At 36.2% G+C, this 20000-nt stretch overlaps 1 protein-coding gene across 1 annotated transcript in view; it reads left to right on the top strand.

The window, feature by feature from the left end:
• The window catches only part of LOC115209113 (calpain-5-like), a 64433-nt gene that overhangs the window by 27445 nt on the left and 16988 nt on the right, over positions 1–20000 (top strand). Inside the window, exons 6-7 of the mRNA XM_029777240.2 lie at positions 6503–6683; positions 12500–12613. Coding sequence (XP_029633100.1) covers positions 6503–6683; positions 12500–12613 — 295 coding nt within the window. The remainder of the gene's footprint in view (positions 1–6502; positions 6684–12499; positions 12614–20000) is intronic.

The following is a 20000-nucleotide window of genomic DNA, read 5'->3' as shown; positions in this document are numbered from 1 at the left end:
CTCAGCTCCCAGCCAGGGAGTACCCACTAGGGGTATAGTTATAAATAGGGGTGGTTGTGGTTGACGGTAACAATGGGAGTAGGGTAGAGAGCCCCAATAGCAACCCCAGCATCATTTCCCGCAATAGCCAGCACCACGGGCACTAGCAATGACAGTACTCTGATAGATAGTGGAGAATCAGGGGTTATTCCTATAGTTAATAGTGACGTAGTGGAAATAGAGTAGTAAGCGCTGCAGGTCTCGGAACGAATAGTGACAGGAACGCAGTTCTAATTAATCAGAAACTAATCCTAGCAGATTAAGATTCACGTCGGCGAACTCCAAGATCAAAAAACGCCGTCTACAATGCAAGGTTTACACGGACTCAGATGTCTTCACTTATGTAGGGGCATCATCCTCAAGATTGTCTTTGCGTGTCTCCAATCATTACGCAACTTTTCGGGACGTGAACAAGCGCCAGACACGGGACTCAGTAAGCTAATATGGCGATTGAAGGATACGAACTTAAGCTACAGGCTGGAATGGTCAATTTTGTCGGTGGCCCTCCCATTTGATAGGGGCAGAAGGACAGTGCAACCTTTGTGTCTCCGAACTCTTCCATATTTTGTTTGCCAGAGGCCGGATGGTAAACGGGCTCTTACAGTCGGCTTTTCGATGCCCCCATTGGCGGCGTTACACTTATCTGGCTTTTAAATAGCGTTTATAAATAATACCGGCACCCATAGCCCTTGGTAACAAATTCTGAAATAGCCTTTAAGATATCTACGATTATCCACTGCAAGGGGAATTACTCCTGTAAGACAAACGGGGCTTGGTTTTTTCACAGCGGGGAGTTTCCTTGACAAGGCAGGCTTAGATGAACACACACACACACATAAAACATAATATATATATATTTTTTTCTTTCTGCCAACCAACGGTTATCACGGCAGTAGCCACTACAGCCGAACCAAATCAAATGGCACACAGCACGCACACAAAAAAAATGTTTTCTACCCCTACGCCAACACACACATATATAGAACAGTATACACACACACACGTCTCTAAGTAGATTTTTTCTCGCCCCTTATAAAACATCCAATATTCCTTAAATAGTCAGAACTTTATTCTCGGTCACTAAGAGCATCTATACACCCTCACCCACATGATTGACCGATGCCTGACCTGTAGAATTCTTCAGCCCGGTTCTCAGCATACACTGATAAACAGTTTCGCCATGGGCTCTTGGAGCTAGTTCGATTTGGTTTTTGCTCCGCCTCTGTTCTGTGTTTGTTTTCTCTAACGGATTCCTTTTTTCTTCCTGAAGAGAAAGACCACATATGTCCCATTATTCAATCGGATTTTGGTAATTTGTGCCTTTCGAAACACGTGTAGAATGAAATAAAACGATTTCTGTTCAATCTGCGTTCATCTCCATTTCTTCAATTCACCAATAATGTTTTAATTTAAATTATCCGCACCAACGCACGGTTGCAACGCCAGATGGTTGTACCTAACCGTGCTGTTTACTGCTGTGATTTTGCTACTAAGGTTAGGTTAACTTTTGATTAATCTACTACAAGATTATTCATCTTTCTATTTCATATATGGTATAGGGTTAGATATATTATATATATAAGTTATATGTATATTATTATATATATGATGTATATGTCATATGTAGATATATATATATATCTATGTAGATGAATTAATATTATATATATATGTATATATCTATATATATATATATATGTATATATATGTATATATATATATATATATATGTATATATATCTATATATATATATATATGTAGATATAATATATATGTATATATTATATATATGTATATATATATATATATATTATATTATATGTTTATATATAATATGTATATATATGTATATATATGATGTATATATAGTATATATATATATAGTATATATATGTATATATATATATATGTATATATATGTATATATATATATATGTATAATATGTAATGTATATAGATGTATATATATCTATATATATATGTATATATACTGGTATATAGGATATATATATATATGTAATACAATATGTTCTTATATGTAGTATATATATATGGATATATCATGTATATGTATATGTATGTGTATGTATATATATGTATATATATATATATATATTATATATATTATATATATATATATATATATGTATATATATATATACATGCCCCAGCATGGCCGCGGCCTTCGGGCTAAAACATTTTTAAGGATTTAAGGATATATATATATATATATATATATAAAACCACTATTAGGTAAATCAAACAGTGAAAACCATAAACCAATACATAGAAATAAAATAATTAATATAATATACAAAATATATAAAAAATATAAAATTCAAAATTTAAATTATTAAAATTTAAAGTTAAAATTTAAAAAATTATTAATTATTAATAATATATAAATTATTATAATACTATATATAAATATATATATATATATATATATATATATAGGCACAGGAGTGGTGTGTGGTAAGTAGCTTGCTAACCAACCTCATGGTTCCGGGTTCAGTCCCACTGCGTGGCATCTTGGGCAAGTGTCTTCTGCTATAGCCCCGGGCCGACCAATGCCTTGTGAGTGGATTTGGTAGACGGAAACTGAAAGAAGCCTGTCGTATATATGTATATATATTTATATGTATGTGTGTTTGTGTGTCTGTGTTTGTCCTCCTAGCATTGCTTGACAACCGATGCTGGTGTGTTTACGTCCCCGTCACTTAGCGGTTCGGCAAAAAGAGACTGATAGAATAAGTACTGGGCTTACAAAGAATAAGTCCCGGGGTCATTTTGCTCGACTAAAGGCGGTGCTCCAGCATGGCCGCAGTCAAATGACTGAAACAAGTAAAAGAGAAAGAGAAATATATATATATATCATCATCATCATCATCATCATTTAACGTCCGCTTTCCATGCTAGCATGGGTTGGACGGTTCAACTGGGGTCTGGGGAGCCCGAAGGCTGCACCACGCCAGTCAGATCTGGCAGTGTTTCTACAGCTGGATGCCCTTCCTAATGCCAACCACTCCGAGAGTGTATATTATATATATATATATATATATATATTATTATTTTTATTATTATTATTGTTTGTTTTTTTTAAGTATTAAAAGTTTAATATAAGATAAAGAGTAAAACCACTACGATCATTTCATGCCCATAACCTAATTCGAATAACAATAATTTAAATTCAATTAATAATTCGAATTATAGTTATAGTCAATCTTCAGGTTAATGATAATATTTAAATAAATAATCAAAAAAATGTAAACAATATTTTTTAAGAAATAGATAAAATAATAATTTTTCTTATAAAAAAACTCTATTATCAAACTAGAAACTTTAACGATTGTGATTATGTCATACAATCGATTATAATGTTAAATATTAATTTTTAAGGTAAGAAACCTAGAAATAATCTAATCTCAGTTATAGTCAATATCTAATTACATAAATATTTTACAAAAAAAATAATAATAAAAATAAATAAATAGATAAATAAAAAAATGACTATTCATATTATTAAATATTATTTCATGTCAAATAATTATATAATATTTGAATAATAACTAAATTATCTATGAAAATATATAAATGTATATAAATATAAGAATTAAGATCTAAAATTATCTCTATCAATAAATATATATGCACGTATAATAAAGACCTAATAAATTAATTATTCATTATTACTTATAAAAATATTGAAAGATTAAAGATGAAATAGCTAATTATAAACAAAACAAACAATCTTAAAAGAACGCTATAACTAATTAACGATCCATATATCTCGTTGGCTAACTAATAACTTTCAAAAATCGTATAGTTAAAAAACTAAAATGAAATTAAAAAATGCTTAATGAAATAATCAATCAGTAGTTATATAGTATCAAATAAACACTACAAATATATTTATCAATGGAAAAAATATTACTACCAATAATCAATTTAAAAAAAAAACAATATATAAGTTATAATAACAATTATAAAAAATTAAAAATAACTATCAATAAATATAGTTATTTAAGACTAAAATTTATGCTATAAATACATGTATATACATGAAACCTAACTTTAAAAAAACTCGTATAACTGTTAACGATCTATATATTTCTTTGGCTAAGTAAAGTCTTACGAATAAACATAAAGTTAAAATCTAATAATTATATAGAAAAAAACTACGATAACTAGATCATTACATAACCACCAGTATATATATAACATACAATATTATACAATAAAACTTATTAAAATATTTAAATTTTAAAATCTTAAATATAAGTATATACTTAGCTTTGCGATATATATATATAGGCGCAGGAGTGGCTGTGTGGTAAGTAGCTTGCTAACCAACCACATGGTTCCGGGTTCAGTCCCACTGCGTGGCATCTTGGGCAAGTGTCTTCTGCTATAGCCCCAGGCCGACCAATGCCTTGTGAGTGGATTTGATAGACGGAAACTGAAAGAAGCCTGTCGTATATATGTATATATATATATGTGTATGTGTGTGTTTCTGTGTCTGTGTTTGTCCCGGGGGTCGATTTGCTCGACTAAAGGCGGTGCTCCAGCATGGCCGCAGTCAAATGACTGAAACAAGTAAAAGAGTAAAAGAAAAAAGAGTAAGAGTATATATATATCATCATCGTTTAGCGTCCGTTCATATTTTCTGCCACTAAATGCTGCTGGTGTGCCAAGCAATGAACAGTTAATATCTGGTGGGAAATTTCAGGCTTTGGGAGAGATGAAAAACCTCTGTATCTTCCTATCATCGAAGGGGCTCCATCAGATGTGCAGGCAAGAATATTACTGAGGGGGATATCATGTTCAAAAAAGGAAAGACTTGAGAGTGTGAAAAATAGTTGCACCTTTTGAATCAAGCAGAAATTTCTCTGTGAACAGCATTTCCTCACAAGGTTGAAGGTCTTTGCTGAAACACTGAATATATACCATCATCAAACATTGATTGTCCACAACAGTTGATTCATCCACTTGTATAAGAAAATTCAGAATGCTGGAGAATATTAATGAGCTGATGTTTGACATCATTGGCCATTTTATCGATGCTTCAAGAAATTGTGTTATTACTAAATGGGATCTTCGTGATGTTAGCGGGATTTTCGTGCTTAATGGTTGACAAAACCTCTTTGATAACTGGGCAAAGTAATGTTTCTCCAATTGTGTGAAACTTCCCAGACTTAGCAACAAGCAATGGAATGTTGTACGATACAATCAATCCATTATTCTCATGCTTACCAGTTTCTTGGGGTAGCACGTTGAATGTTTGTATTTGCTTTTTGAAAGAGGAGCTCAGTTGCAAAAAGTATGATAATGGCTTGTCCTTCTCAGAATGCCTTGCATCAAAGTGATACTTCAAGTGTGAAGGTTTCATTGCTTTGTAGGTCAGTGTTTGATGGCAAAGAAGACACATTGGTAACTGACAGTTCTGAGGAGAGGGAATAAATCCAAATGATAAATAATCACTACTGTACTGTCGATAAATTTCCTTGACTGGAGGCATGAGTAAAGTGAAAATGTGAAAATAAATTTCTATGAACGGCATCAGAAAAGCAGTATGGTATTCTCAAGCTGACATCTTTACTGGAGCAAATACAGATCTAGTTCATTTGGCCACCAGCATTTCAAAAATTAGAGTTTATTCAACTTTTTCCAGAAAAATATTTTAAAAAAGTTGTAGATTTCAAAGCTGTCATTTCATGCATGACTGCACATTGTGTCAGCATTCTGAAAATAGCACTTGTGTTTTGATATGAAACTGGAATTAGGCACGATATATAACCCCCTCATAACTTTTTTTATTTTTTTGAGTTTTCAGAAAATGTTTGTGAGTTTGTATTCTACATGCAGAACTTTAATAATGATTATGTAAAAAAAAAATGTGTTCGAGCATGGTTTAAGACCTAGGCCTATTTGGCTGCTATGTTTAGCACATATGACAACCATCTCAATGACTTTGCGACAAAAATATTCAATCCGCTTTTTTAATACAAAGGGACATCTCATGCGAGTAGTCAAATCAATAAAAGTGCATCCCTATTCTAGGCATGCCTAGATATAAGTAAATGCAGAATTAATTTCTAAAAATTCTATCATCCACAAAATGTTCACATCACTTGCCAAAATCTCAAATCGCCCACCATTTTCTAGAAATTTCACCCATCGCCCACCTGTAAGTTGAAATCACCCACTGGTGGGAAATACCGCCCACTTTGGGAAGCAGAATAACATCAATGTGTGTGTCTGTATAACTTTTTTGATATATTTTTTTTTGTACTGGACTGAGCTGGTTTAGGAATCTGCCACATGCTTCAATCCTTACATTTGACAAGACATGAAATCAATAAAAGACCTTGATTCAATTCTATCTTCAGTTTATTAATTTATAATGGTTTTAATTCATACTTTTCCTTTATTACTTATTAATTTAAATTTCCTTCTTTTCAGGATGACTTTCGAAGATTTTAGCAAACATTTCGTCAATGTTGCAATTTGTAGAGTTGTCAACACATCTATTTTCTCATTAAGAAAAACTTGGTCTGAAGGAACTGGAAATGGTGAATGGAAAAAACCTGGAAGCTGTGGTGGTTGTATTAACAACAAAGAGAGCTTCTTGCAAAATCCACAGGTATGAATCTATCAATCTCTTTGAAGATCCCACAATCATTTTTTTCTTCGTGTTCTTTCTGAAGTTATTCACATTTACAGTAGTAACATAAAAGGGTTAATGTAAGCAAACCATCAAATCTTGCTCATGTTTATTAATTGATATTATGTACCTATAGACTTAGATATCTGCGTATGAGTTGTCTTCTTTTTGCGTTTACACATTAAGATGTTACTCTTTTAACTATCAAACATTACCTGAAGTTAATGAGGGAGCCTCTATATTGTTGCTCAACCTGTTAGAAATAACATCTAAATCCAAATTACTCCCAACTGTCTTGATAAAGGAGACAATGGATGGTGTTAAACATAGAAAAGACACTGCCAGAATATATTTGATCATAGGTCTGTTTGGTCTTAGAGCTGACTTGAAGCTAAATAACAACAACCAAATAGTACATTAAGAAGTCATCATCTGTTCTGTCTAGGTCTTGTTGGTGGAGTATATTCAACAATGCCCAGAGATCAAACTATTTGAAATTTAGTATTTTATAATTCAGACAAAAATGAAATGTTAGTCTACTATTTACAGTAGGGACACGGTAGCCAAGTTTGTATGGTGCTGGACTCCTGACACAGATTATAGGTTCAAAATTTCATTGTTTCAGCTTCATTCAACATTACCTCACTTCACGTAGTTGATAGTTATAGATTACCAGATCAGCTGGGAGTATAATGTTCGTCCTTCGGGTTCGAAGATGACCATTGACGTCATTTGGTGGAATTGCTGCTATGAGACCGGAGGTGGCTGGTGAGGCCAATCCGGGCAAGAAAGCCCCTCCCACAGGTGGGGCAGAAGTGGATAGGGGCTGTGCTATTGGTGCAGGTGGCTCTGGCTTTCCGCATCTGGCGTTTCTGTTCTGCTGACTGAATCTGTCTCTCCTCGGCTGTCTTTGCTCCTGTGGTGATTGCGCTGCACCAGGATGAGCGGTCGGCAGCAAGTGTCTCCCAAGTCTCTGTACTGATGGAGTGATCACCCTCTGACTACAGTCAGCCAATTATCTTACTTTGCCTTTACCATTGAATCCAAATTCTGGTTCTGATTGTAGTCTGTGTGGAATGTGTGGTGTGCACTATCTTTAACTGTCATGCATTTCCAACCCTAAAATAATGTTAAACTATTTCAAATGTATTAGGAATATACCATTAACTGCCAGGGCCAGATTTATAGGGGCTGAAAAGAGGGCAATTGCTCTGGGTGTCCACTAGTTATAGGGCCCTTTTGCTATGAAGGGTATGTAGCATTCAATACAAGGAGGCCCCCATATCACAGCAATCTTGCATGCAGAGGCTGTCTTTCAATAAACAAACATATCTTTAAAAATGTAAAGGATCCTCTTTCTTGATAAATAACCATAGTTTTAAGTACATTAGTAACATCGATTCATTATTCTCAAAGTAGCTACAATTCCCATGGGAATTAACTGTAGTCCCTTTTGGGATATTGACAGAAAATAAAGCATTCCAAAAAAATGTAACTGTGTGTGTGTGTGTGAGAGAGAGATGGGGTATGGATGTTTATAAAGATAGATAAAGAGATTGACAGAAAGAAGTTATTTATTGTCTCTAGTTCAGATTCCTTCTTTCAATGCATGACTGAGCACAGTGACCTTAGATTGACCACTGGTCACTAAAGACACACACACATATTGCCATTGTAAACTTCATTATTTCAGTGAGGCATTGAAAACTGGTCTTATTTTAGGAAAGGGCAAGTAATATATTCTAAAATTTAAATTTTGAATTTAGTTTTAATTATAAAATTATATCTCTCAACAGCTCAAAACATTTTTTTTCAGCTTTAGAATTATTGCTTTTATGCTCACATGCTTTAATTAAACCAAATCTTTTTCTTTCTTTTATCACTACTTTTCATCATTTTGAAATAATTACAGGGGAGTGAGGCAAAATTGGTAACTGGGTCAAAATGAGTTATTACTAATTGTTATTTTTTCACTACTTGTTTGAAACCATTACATTGCAAGTATTGCATCACCATTTTGTACTCTTTCATTATTCTTGAGAGTAAACATTGGCTACCATTGTTGTTGCAGTTGAGGCAATTTGAAACTGTCAGGTAACAGGTACTTTATTTTCAAGAAATTACCCCTCAACTTTGACCCAGTTGTAACTGAGGTTGCTAATAAAATATCTAGATAATTTTGGGTGTTCAACAGTCCAAATTCTTACCTCTATTGGGTTCCAAGTCAAGTTTTTCACACACTGTCTAATTTGATAATTTTCAATTTTCAAAAACTGATGTCTAAACTGGGGCAAAATGAGTAATGACTAATTTCAGTAATTTCTTCTCTTTAATTGCATGATGCACAAATGTATCAAGAGAGCTGAGTGGAATTCTGCTTTAAGCACTGCATATAACATCTCATAACCTTTTCTAGTTTTTAGAATTTTCAGAAAATTTTTGCAAATTTGTATTTGCATGGGAATTTATATGACTATGAAAAAACAGGAAAAAATGTTTGTGTCTGATTTAAGGGTTATTTAACTGATATTTTTTGCACATCTCACAACCACCTGATACCCTCCTTGTTTCTTTGTCACTCTGATGTATTGATGCTTTTCAATATCTTTCTCCCTATAAACACATTTAATGGTCTGTTGTTGGGATTGAAGTCAAAATTTAGGACTGTCTAATTAAAAAACAAAAAAATTTGAAAAATTAAAAGAAAACTTTTTCATGGTTGTATCCTCGTGTGTTTTGAAAATAACAAAACACTAAAAGTTATGAGGGGTTTTATGGGGTGCTTAAACCAGAATTCAGAGAGCCAATCCAGCAGATTGTGAAGGACCTATAGTCAAGTTTCATATTGTGCCATTTTTCCTTGATTCCTTTTCATTTGACCTAGATATTGATGTATATGAGTCTTTTCTCAAATGTAATTCTGAAGAATTGAAGAAGCAAATTTACCTTATCTTTTCTTACTCATTTTGACCCATTTAAATTTGTCTTTTATATGCTCAAAGAGAACGGGGGTAATTTTCTGAATATGTTTTAATGCATTAAGAGGTCATTTGCTTAGTTGATGTAGTTTTTGTTAGATAGTGAACTTTTATAAAAATATTTTTTTCTCCAAGTCAAAAAAACAGGAAAAGCAGACTTTCACAATATTATTTATTATTATGGCCTGGTTATTTATTATTATGGCAACAAAGTCTACCTGCCATACTCCTCGGCCTATCATCACTACTTTGAGGTCCTGGATATATTTCAGGCCAGTGTCTGAAATCAAGTTGTTGATGTGGGATGATGTTTTCCTATGCTCAAATCACCATGAAGTGGGGTTCCACAAGACTAATTTGGATGCTCCCAGCTTAGGGTGACACACAGTTGTTTTTGTGTGATCTCGCTAACCTTCGGCAGGTCTTCATAAAGGCAATATGTTTGTCATATGTTGCTGCCATTTCACATTTAGAACCATTCATAGCATCATTGCGTAGCATCCATTTAGCCCATTTGATCATTTCTTTGTCAGAGCCTATCTTTCACTACCATATAATAGCACTGATTCAACAGTTGCAATGAACAACTTCATTTTGATTTGCCTGGACAATTTGGTGTTCCAGACTTTCTTTAGTTTGTGACAGGTTGTCCATGCTTGTGTTTTCTTGATCTTGATGTCTGCTTCCAAACTGCTCCCCCAACCACCCAAATACTTGAGGTTTTCAGAAACAGTCAATTTGGAATCACTCAAAGCAAAGAGTTCAGTATCACTTGATTGGTTGGAAGACATGTATTCCATTTTCTTGACATTTTTGTGCAGTCCTAGCTTAGCAGCTGACGCTTCTACTCTGCTGAACAGCTGTTGAGCTTGATCTATTTGATAAGAGTGCTGTATCATCTGTGAAGCCCAAGTCTGTGATGGTTACTACTGGCACTCTCCCATGATCATTGCTGGTCTATGATGAAACCAAGGTCTTTGTCACTATTGTCTATTGGATTATGCATCGCATAATCCAGTACAATTACAAACAGATATGGTGCAAGAGTGTGTCCTTATAGCACCCCAGCTAGTACTTGAAAGAATTCAGGGTGCCAAAAATTGACTGAAAGAGGGAAAAGTTGCTGGCCTTGAGAGAAAAGTTGGACCTAAGAAGCATCAGATATGGTGTGCAAGAGAGACGACTGTGCTGGTATGGTCATGTGGCAAGAATGGATGAGGATAGCTGAGTGAAAAAGTGCCACATCCTAGCAGTTGAGGGAACCTTCGGAAGAGGTAGACCCAAGAAGACCTAGGATGAGGTAGTGAAGCATGACCTTCAAACATTAGGCCTCACCGAGGAAATGACTAGTGACCAAGACCTTTGGAAATATACAGTGCTTGAGAAAACCCGGCAAGCCAAGTGAGACCATAACCTCGTTGCTTATGCCAGGGGTATAACCAGCCCACTTATGCATACCTTTCCTTCAATGGACACTAAACTCTGCTTGCGAAGACCTGTTGAGGCAAGTTAAATCGAAATCAAATTTGATGACTCGCATCCGTGCTAGTGGAGTGCTAAGAGCACCATCCGAGTATGATCGTTACCAGAGCAGCTGACTGGCTTCCGTGTTGGTGGCACGTAAAAAGCACCATTCGAGTGTGATCGTTACCAGCATCGCCTTACTGGCACTTGTGCCAGTGGCATGTGATAAAACATTTAAGCAAGGTCGTTGCCAGTGCTGCTGGACTGGTTCCTGTGTAGGTGGCATGTAAAAAACACCATTTGAGCGTGGCCATTGCCTGTACCGCCTGACTGGCCCTTGTGCCAATGGCACATAAAAGCACCCACTAGACTCTCGGAGTGGTTGGTGTTAGGAAGGGCATCCAGCTGTAGAAATTCTGCGAGGTGAGATTGGAGCCTGGTGCAGCCATCTGGTTCACCAGTCCTCAGTTAAGTCATCCAACCCATGCTAGCATGGAAAACGGACGTTAAACGATGATGATGATGTCCCATATATAATGGAATTTTGCAAATTTTGTCAGGATTTTCCCTTTTTTTCCATACAATGAAGGGAAACTTTTTAAAAACAAAAGTTTTAAAAATCCATGTCTTTTCAATGTTTGTCTCTTCCCTCACATAAACACACTCATTATAACTTTGGAACAACAACCACTAAAATGATATATTTTTCTTTTTGTAATTTTGTTGTCATCGTATTCTTCATTCTGAAACATTTATAATTTGTGCTAAAGAAAAAAAATCTTACCCAATCTACCCTCCTTCATTGTACGTTTCACAATGAAAGGAAAGTTAAACACTGCAAGTGAATGTGCGAGAAAAAAAATTTGAATTTTGAAAAGTGTATCTGTAAGGTGACATTTTCAGTTGTTTATTTAAACTTTCTCTGCTACCTTGTCAAATACAATTACATGCAGTGGATGGGTTTTGAGATACAAATTTGCAAATTTTCCAAAATTTTAATTCTTGTGCATGAAGGGGCTCACCAAATTTGAAGTGCCCTGGGACCCCATGGTTTAACCCTTAAATGTTCAGATTACTCTGTTAAATGTAATGCTTTTTCACTCAAATTGTTTTGAATTAATCATGCATTATCTTATAGCTTTGAGGTTTCAATGATGTGAATATTTATTTTTAGAATGTCAATGTAGGTTAGGTGTGAGAGGCTAGATGTGGCTAGTTCAAATATAAAACATGTAGAATATATTGGGCCGGATTTGGCCGGTTTAAACACTAAAGGGTTAAATCCGGTCCTGGTTGCTGCTGTTGTAATTGTTCTGGTTCTAATCATTACTGTTGTTATTTCAAAAACTTCAGTATGCTTTTGATGTTTCCGAAGACGAGGATGAAGTCATGGTGCAGCTGATGCAGAAAACATCTCGAACAAAATTGGGAGACGACAATGAAACTATTGGATGTACAGTAATTAAAGTAAGTTACTGGTGCTATTATTTCTTTCAGTATCTTTTCCCTTTCTTGGCCTTTTGCCTCAACTCCTTACCCCCTGTTTTAGTGCCTTTCTTGGCCTTTTGCCTCAACTCCTTACCCCCTGTTTTAGTGCCTTTCTTGGCCTTTTGCCTCAACTCCTTACCCCCTGTTTTAGTGCCTTTCTTGGCCTTTTGCCTCAACTCCTTACCCCCTGTTTTAGTGCCTTTCTTGGCCTTTTGCCTCAACTCCTTACCCCCTGTTTTAGTGCCTTTCTTGGCCTTTTACCTCAACTCCTTACCCCCTGTTTTAGTGCCTTTCTTGGCCTTTTGCCTCAACTCCTTACCCCCTGTTTTAGTGCCTTCTTGGCCTTTTACCTCAATCCTTACCACCTGTTTTAGTGCCTTTCTTGCCTTTTGCCTCAACTCCTACCCCCTGTTTTAGTGCCTTTCTTGGCCTTTTGCCTCAACTCCTTACCCCCTGTTTTAGTGCCTTTCTTGGCCTTTTGCCTCAACTCCTTACCCCCTGTTTTAGTGCTTTTCTTGGCCTTTTACCTCAACTCCTTACCCCCTGTTTTAGTGCCTTTCTTGGCCTTTTACCTCAAATCCTTACCACCTGTTTTAGTGCCTTTCTTGGCCTTTTGCCTCAGCTCCTTACCCCCTGTTTTAGTGCCTTTCTTGGCCTTTTGCCTCAACTCCTTACCCCCTGTTTTAGTGCCTTTCTTGGCCTTTTGCCTCAACTCCTTACCCCCTGTTTTAGTGCCTTTCTTGGCCTTTTGCCTCAACTCCTTACCACCTGTTTTAGTGCCTTTCTTGGCCTTTTGCCTCAACTCCTTACCCCCTGTTTTAGTGCCTTTCTTTTCTTCTCTTCCCTTCTTTCTTTTCCTACCTCTTTTCCCCCTCCTATTCATGAAACCAGACAAAAAACTCCTTCAACTAAGTAGAGAGAATATTTGAGGTGGGTGTGTGGCCTTATGCCAGTGTTGGGAGGCAAAAGTGTGATAGAGAAATGATCAGAAGTGCCTTGCTGTAGAGAAGATACGTGACAACCACTATTATATAAAGGTGAGTAGGAGTAGTAAGGAAGAAGATGGATGTTGTGGTGATAGTGTGTCAGAGCAAACTCTCAAGGTATGAAAAGGTGAGCATGAGAGAAGATAGTGACAACAAATTAGGGAGTGGGAAGGTGAGTAATTTCATAAGAGCTTGAGAGGAAAATAACAGATGGTTAGAGATGAGGGTAGAGTTGAATGTGGGGATTGGGGAAGAAAGGGTGGAGGTGTGATTGATGGAAATATTAGTGTGAAGTTCATAAAGGTAAAAGTGGCTCAAGAAGTAAGATAGATCAGAAGGTGTAGGAATGCTTTGGAGGGAGATGTAGAGGTTTATAAGGGTGGCTACAGTGAGTGGGGTGTGATGGCAGTTAGGAGAAGGTACTGTGAATGACAATTGATGATTGTTGATATGAGAGATGTTATTGATGAGGTGTGACAAAGATGATCAGGGTGAAAATAGTGTAGGAAGGGTTAATGAGGAGAATGAGGGATGAAAATGATTTCAGTGGAAGAAGAATGTAGCTGTGAATGACAGTGATTACAGGTAAGTGATGTTTTAGATAGAAAAGTGATGGAAGGGTGGATGTTAGAGAAATAAGATGTGGTTAATGGATGACAAGCTAGAATGGAGGTACACACAGAGCCCTGCACATACAAGCATAAACAATGCTTTTAGGAGCTCCTTTTTCTGTGAATGATGGATTTTCTCAAGTATAGTTACTTAAAGTATAGGCGCAAGAGTGGCTGCGTGGTAAGTTGCTTGCTAACCAATCACATGGTTCCAGGTTCAGTCCCACTGCATGGCACCTTGGGCAAATGTCTTCTGCTATAGCCTTTGGCCGACCAAAGCCTTGTGAGTGGATTTGGTAGATGGAAACTGAAAGAAGCCTGTCGTAGATATGTGTGTGTGTGTGTGTGTGTGTGTGTGTGTGTGTGTGAATCCCCCAACATTGCTTGACATCAATGCTGGTGTGTTTACGTTCCTGTGATTTAGCGGTTCTGCATAAGAGACCGATAGAAGTACTCTGAAGCACTCCGTCGGTTACGATGATGAGGGTTCCGGTTGATCCAATCAATGGAACAGCCTGCTTGTGAAATTAACGTGTAAGTGGTTGAGCACTCCACAGACACGTGCACCCTTAACGTAGTTCTCGGGGATATTCAGCGTGACACAGAGAGTGACAAGGCCGGACACTTGAAATACAGGTACAACAGAAACGGGAAGTAAGAGTGAGAGAAAGTTGTGGTGAAAGAGTACAGCAGGGATCACCACCATCCCTGCCGGAGCCTCATGGAGCTTTAGGTGTTTTCGCTCAATAAACACTCACAATGCCCGGTCTGGGAATCAAAACCGCGATCCTACGACCGCGAGTCCGCTGCCCTAACCACTGGGCCATTGCACCTCCACAGAATAAGTACTAGGCTTACAAAGAATAAGTCCTGGGGCCGATTTGCTCGACCAAAGGCCACAATCAAAATGACTTAAACAAATAAAGGAATAAAAGTGCTACACAACAGGAATCAACTTAGAACCATCTGGTTGAGAAGCAAATTCCTTTATCACACAGCATTGTCTGCAACTATATACACATGTATGCATACAAGCAAGTATTTCTGTGTGTGTGTGTGTATATATATATACATATATATATATCGCTCAGAGATTTAATATAGTACACACATATATACTCACACATGCATATATGTATGTATACGTGTATTTGTATGTGTGTGTGTGTATATATATATATATATATATATATACATACACACACACATATATATTTATACACATAAAAGACATCCACATAGATTGCATATCCGATTTGGACCACCAAGAGCTGCAGTGAAGTTCTGATCTTTGTGGATCTTAAAAGGCCTCTATTATATATATATATATATATATATGTAGGTCCCGGGTTGATTCGGGGTTAACCACAGTAAATAAGGTACTCAATACATAGCAGAGTAAAATTAATTTATTATATAGAAGGAGCTTCTACAGGACTAGAACTGTTTCATTCAAGAGAAATCATCAGGAAGCTAGTTAACAAGAATTGTATTGGCATTTATACATTTAGGCAGGTTTAAAGGGGTGGTGGTGGGGGACATTTTGGGGGTAGGCATAGCGCAAAAATATCATACTTGGGGGAGTGGTCAAGGAGTCAGTTGTAAATTAGATAAAAGAATAAATAAAAGAATAAAAAAATATATAGAAGAATAGAGTTTTAGGTAAATAAGGAGATTCTCACTTATACATATACACATATGTATATATATACACACACACACACACATATACATACACACATACATACACACACACACATATATATATACATATACATATACACACATATATATACATATATATATATATAATATATATACATATATATGCATACATATATATACACACACACATGTATATATATACACACGACCACACATACATATACACACATACACACACATATCCACATACACACATGCACACACAAGTCCCTATATACACATATATACATATATATATACATATATATATATATATATATACGTATATATATACATATATATATATATATATACATATATATATATATATATACACATATGTGTACCTATACATACTTACACATACACACATATACATACAAATACAAACCCATTCCCTAATTTTAATTTTATTATCTTCATTTATTACTTTTGTTATCTTTGACCGCAGGTCACAAGCATCTTGGCTACGACAGCAAGTCCATTTATCTTTCTACTTGAACACAAGCACTCACTCACGCACGCACACTCACTCATTTGTACACTCATACACATACACGCACGCACGCGTTATATTCATACATACATACATCTACATACATTCACATATATCCACATACGTACGCGTACCTACAGATTCATGTCTACACGCTTAGAAGACTAGTCCATACATATACACCAATAATATATATACACACACATACACATACACATACATATACACACATATATACATATATATATAATATATATATATATATATATTATATATATATATATATATACATATATATACGTATATATACATACATACATACACCCATACATACATACATATATACACATACACACACCCACACATATACATATACATACATATACGCGCATACATACACATACATATACATACACATACACATACATATATATATATATTATACATACATATATATATACATATATATATATATATATACATATATACACATACATACATGTACATACATACATATACATATATACACACACACATACATACACAAATACATGCACACACATACACATATACATGCGTACCCATACACACACACACACACACGCGCATCCATATATACACATAAGTACACACATGCGTCAAAGTATACATATATCTATACATATGCTTACACATACACACACACACACGCGCCTCCTTATGTTCATATACTTACATGCATACTCAAAAAATAAATAATAAAATATAAATACGTGCAGTTATTCATATACATACATGCATACTCAAAAAATAAATAATAAATATTAAGTATATATACGTGCAGTTACCTATTATACAGACGGATACATACATATAAACTACACACATATTTACATATATATATGTATATATATATATATATATAATATATATATATATATATATATACATACATACTTACACATATGTACATATACATACACACATACATAACTCTACGTACCTACATATACATAAACACACGTGTATGTGTATGTGTAGGTTTGTATAGGTACACATATGTGTATATATGTATATATATATTATATGTGTATATATATGTATATATGTGTATATAGGGACTTGTGTGTGCATGTGTGTATGTGGATATGTGTGTGTATGTGTGTATGTGTATGTGTGTGTATGTATATATTTTTGTGTGTATATGTATGTGTGGTCGTGTGTGTATATATACATGTGTGTGTGTATATATATGTATGCATATATATGTATATATATATATATGTATATATATATATATATGTATATATATGTGTGTATATGTATATATATGTGTGTGTGTGTATGTATGTGTGTATGTATATGTGTGTGTGTGTGTGTATATATATATATGTGTATATGTATAAGTGAGAATCTCCTTATTTACCTAAAACTCTATTCTTCTATATATTTTTTTATTCTTTTATTTATTCTTTTATCTAATTTACCACTGACTCCTTGACCACTCCCCCAAGTATGATATTTTTGCGCTATGCCTACCCCCAAAAAGTCCCCCACCACCACCCCTTTAAACCTGCCTAAATGTATAAATGCCAATACAATTCTTGTTAACTAGCTTCCTGATGATTTCTCTTGAATGAAACAGTTCTAGTCCTGTAGAAGCTCCTTCTATATAATAAATTAATTTTACTCTGCTATGTATTGAGTACCTTATTTACTGTGGTTAACCCCGAATCAACCCGGGACCTACATATCCTAGCACACCCCAGTGCCCTTATAACCATCACCAAGAAAAAATGCTGACAAGAATCGACCTCGACACTTCCCTGAAGAACATTACTATCCCACCAAGGAAACAGTACCAAAAAGCCCTCATTAGACGGACTGATGAGTTCATCAAAAGAATTCGATGGAGATCGTTCTTCTTCGACCATCCTGATGTAGCATCTACCAATAATGATAAGTACGGCTTCAAATCAAATAAGGCCCCTCCTACCAACAGCCTACTTGAACCGTTTGAAGAAGACCTCTTCCTCATGATAAAAAACATCAAATTCAGGAGAGTCAACCTACCTTTCCAAACGGAACTGAATGAGAAACTTTCGAAAATGAAAAGCTCCCCGCACCTCCATGTCCCTTCGGACAAGACAAAAAATATTTATGCGGTGACTCTGGATACCTACAACAGACTAGCCGATAACGCCATCACAGCTAAGTACAAGAAAGTAGACGACACAGCGCTAACTGAAACCAACTTAGCCGGGAAAGAGATTGCCACCTCCCTTAAAATCGATGACCGAACTGAACCCCTGAGGGTGAAGTCCCCACACTTCACCCTGAAAGACCACAAAGACCATTTCGAAAATAAACCGTCGGTCCGACTGATTAACCCAACCAAGTCTGACATCGGATCCGTCAGCAAGAAGATCTTGGACAGGATTTTACCAAAAATGCGTGAAGCTTCACCCCTTCCACTCTGGAATAGGACCTCCGAGGCAATAACCTGGTTCTGGGATTTACCTGACAAAAGCAACACCCGATTCCTACAACTGGATATCGAGGATTACTACGCCTCCATATCGGAGAGTTTGCTGATCGACGCGATTAACTTCGCCAGGAGGTCCTCCACCATCACCGAGGCCGAGCAAGATGTGATCCTCCACGCACGTAAGACTTTTCTTTTCCACGACGGATCCCACTGGATCAACAAAAAATCTGTGACCCCCTTCGACGTCAGCATGGGTGCTAGCGACTCGGCTGAAATAAGTGACCTAGTGGGCCTTTTCATCCTCCATAGGCTGAAGACCCTATTCACAGGCCTCTCCGGTGGTCTTTACCACGATGACGGCCTTTTCGCCCTCCACAAAATAAACCCCAGGACCACGGATGGGTTCCGGAAAAATCTTTACACCTTCTTTAAAAACTTAGGCCTTAGGATTACCTTAGAATCCAACTTAACCAAAGCTAACTTCCTTGACGTCACCCTCGACTTAAAAACCTCACTTTATTACCCGTACCACAAACCAAATGAATCCCTTAGATATATAGACATTAATTCCAACCACCCCAAAAATATTTTAGATAACCTAGTAAAAAGTGTCTCAATTAGAATTTCTAGCCTGTCCGCCACGGAAGATATCTTTAAGGCCGCAGCCCCCTATTACAACGAGGCCCTGGCCCGGCTTTAAAGATAAGATTACCTATACTAGTATAGCCCCACGCCAACCCAGGAAAAATAGACGAAGACACATTAGCTGGTACAACCCCCCCTTCAACTGTGAGGTCGCTACACCTGTAGCTAAAATCTTCTTCACTCTCCTACAGAAACACTTCCCCACCCAACATAAGTACTACACTATCCTAAATAAGAACACTATTAGACTCTCCTACTCTACCACGCCCAATCTAGCCAGGAACCTAGCCAACAACAATGTGAAAAAACTTAATATATCTACTTTTTCCGAGGCCCATCCAACGTCCGATAGCAATTGCAACTGCCCTGATAAAACCACCTGCCCCCTCAACAACAACTGCCTACAGAGGGACCTAGTATATACATGCGAGGTAAGATCAGGCCTGATGATAAAAGA

Source organism: Octopus sinensis, linkage group LG3 (genome assembly GCF_006345805.1).
Source record: "Octopus sinensis linkage group LG3, ASM634580v1, whole genome shotgun sequence".
NCBI classification, from domain to species: domain Eukaryota; kingdom Metazoa; phylum Mollusca; class Cephalopoda; order Octopoda; family Octopodidae; genus Octopus; species Octopus sinensis.
This window is presented reverse-complemented; position numbering and strand designations above follow the sequence as displayed.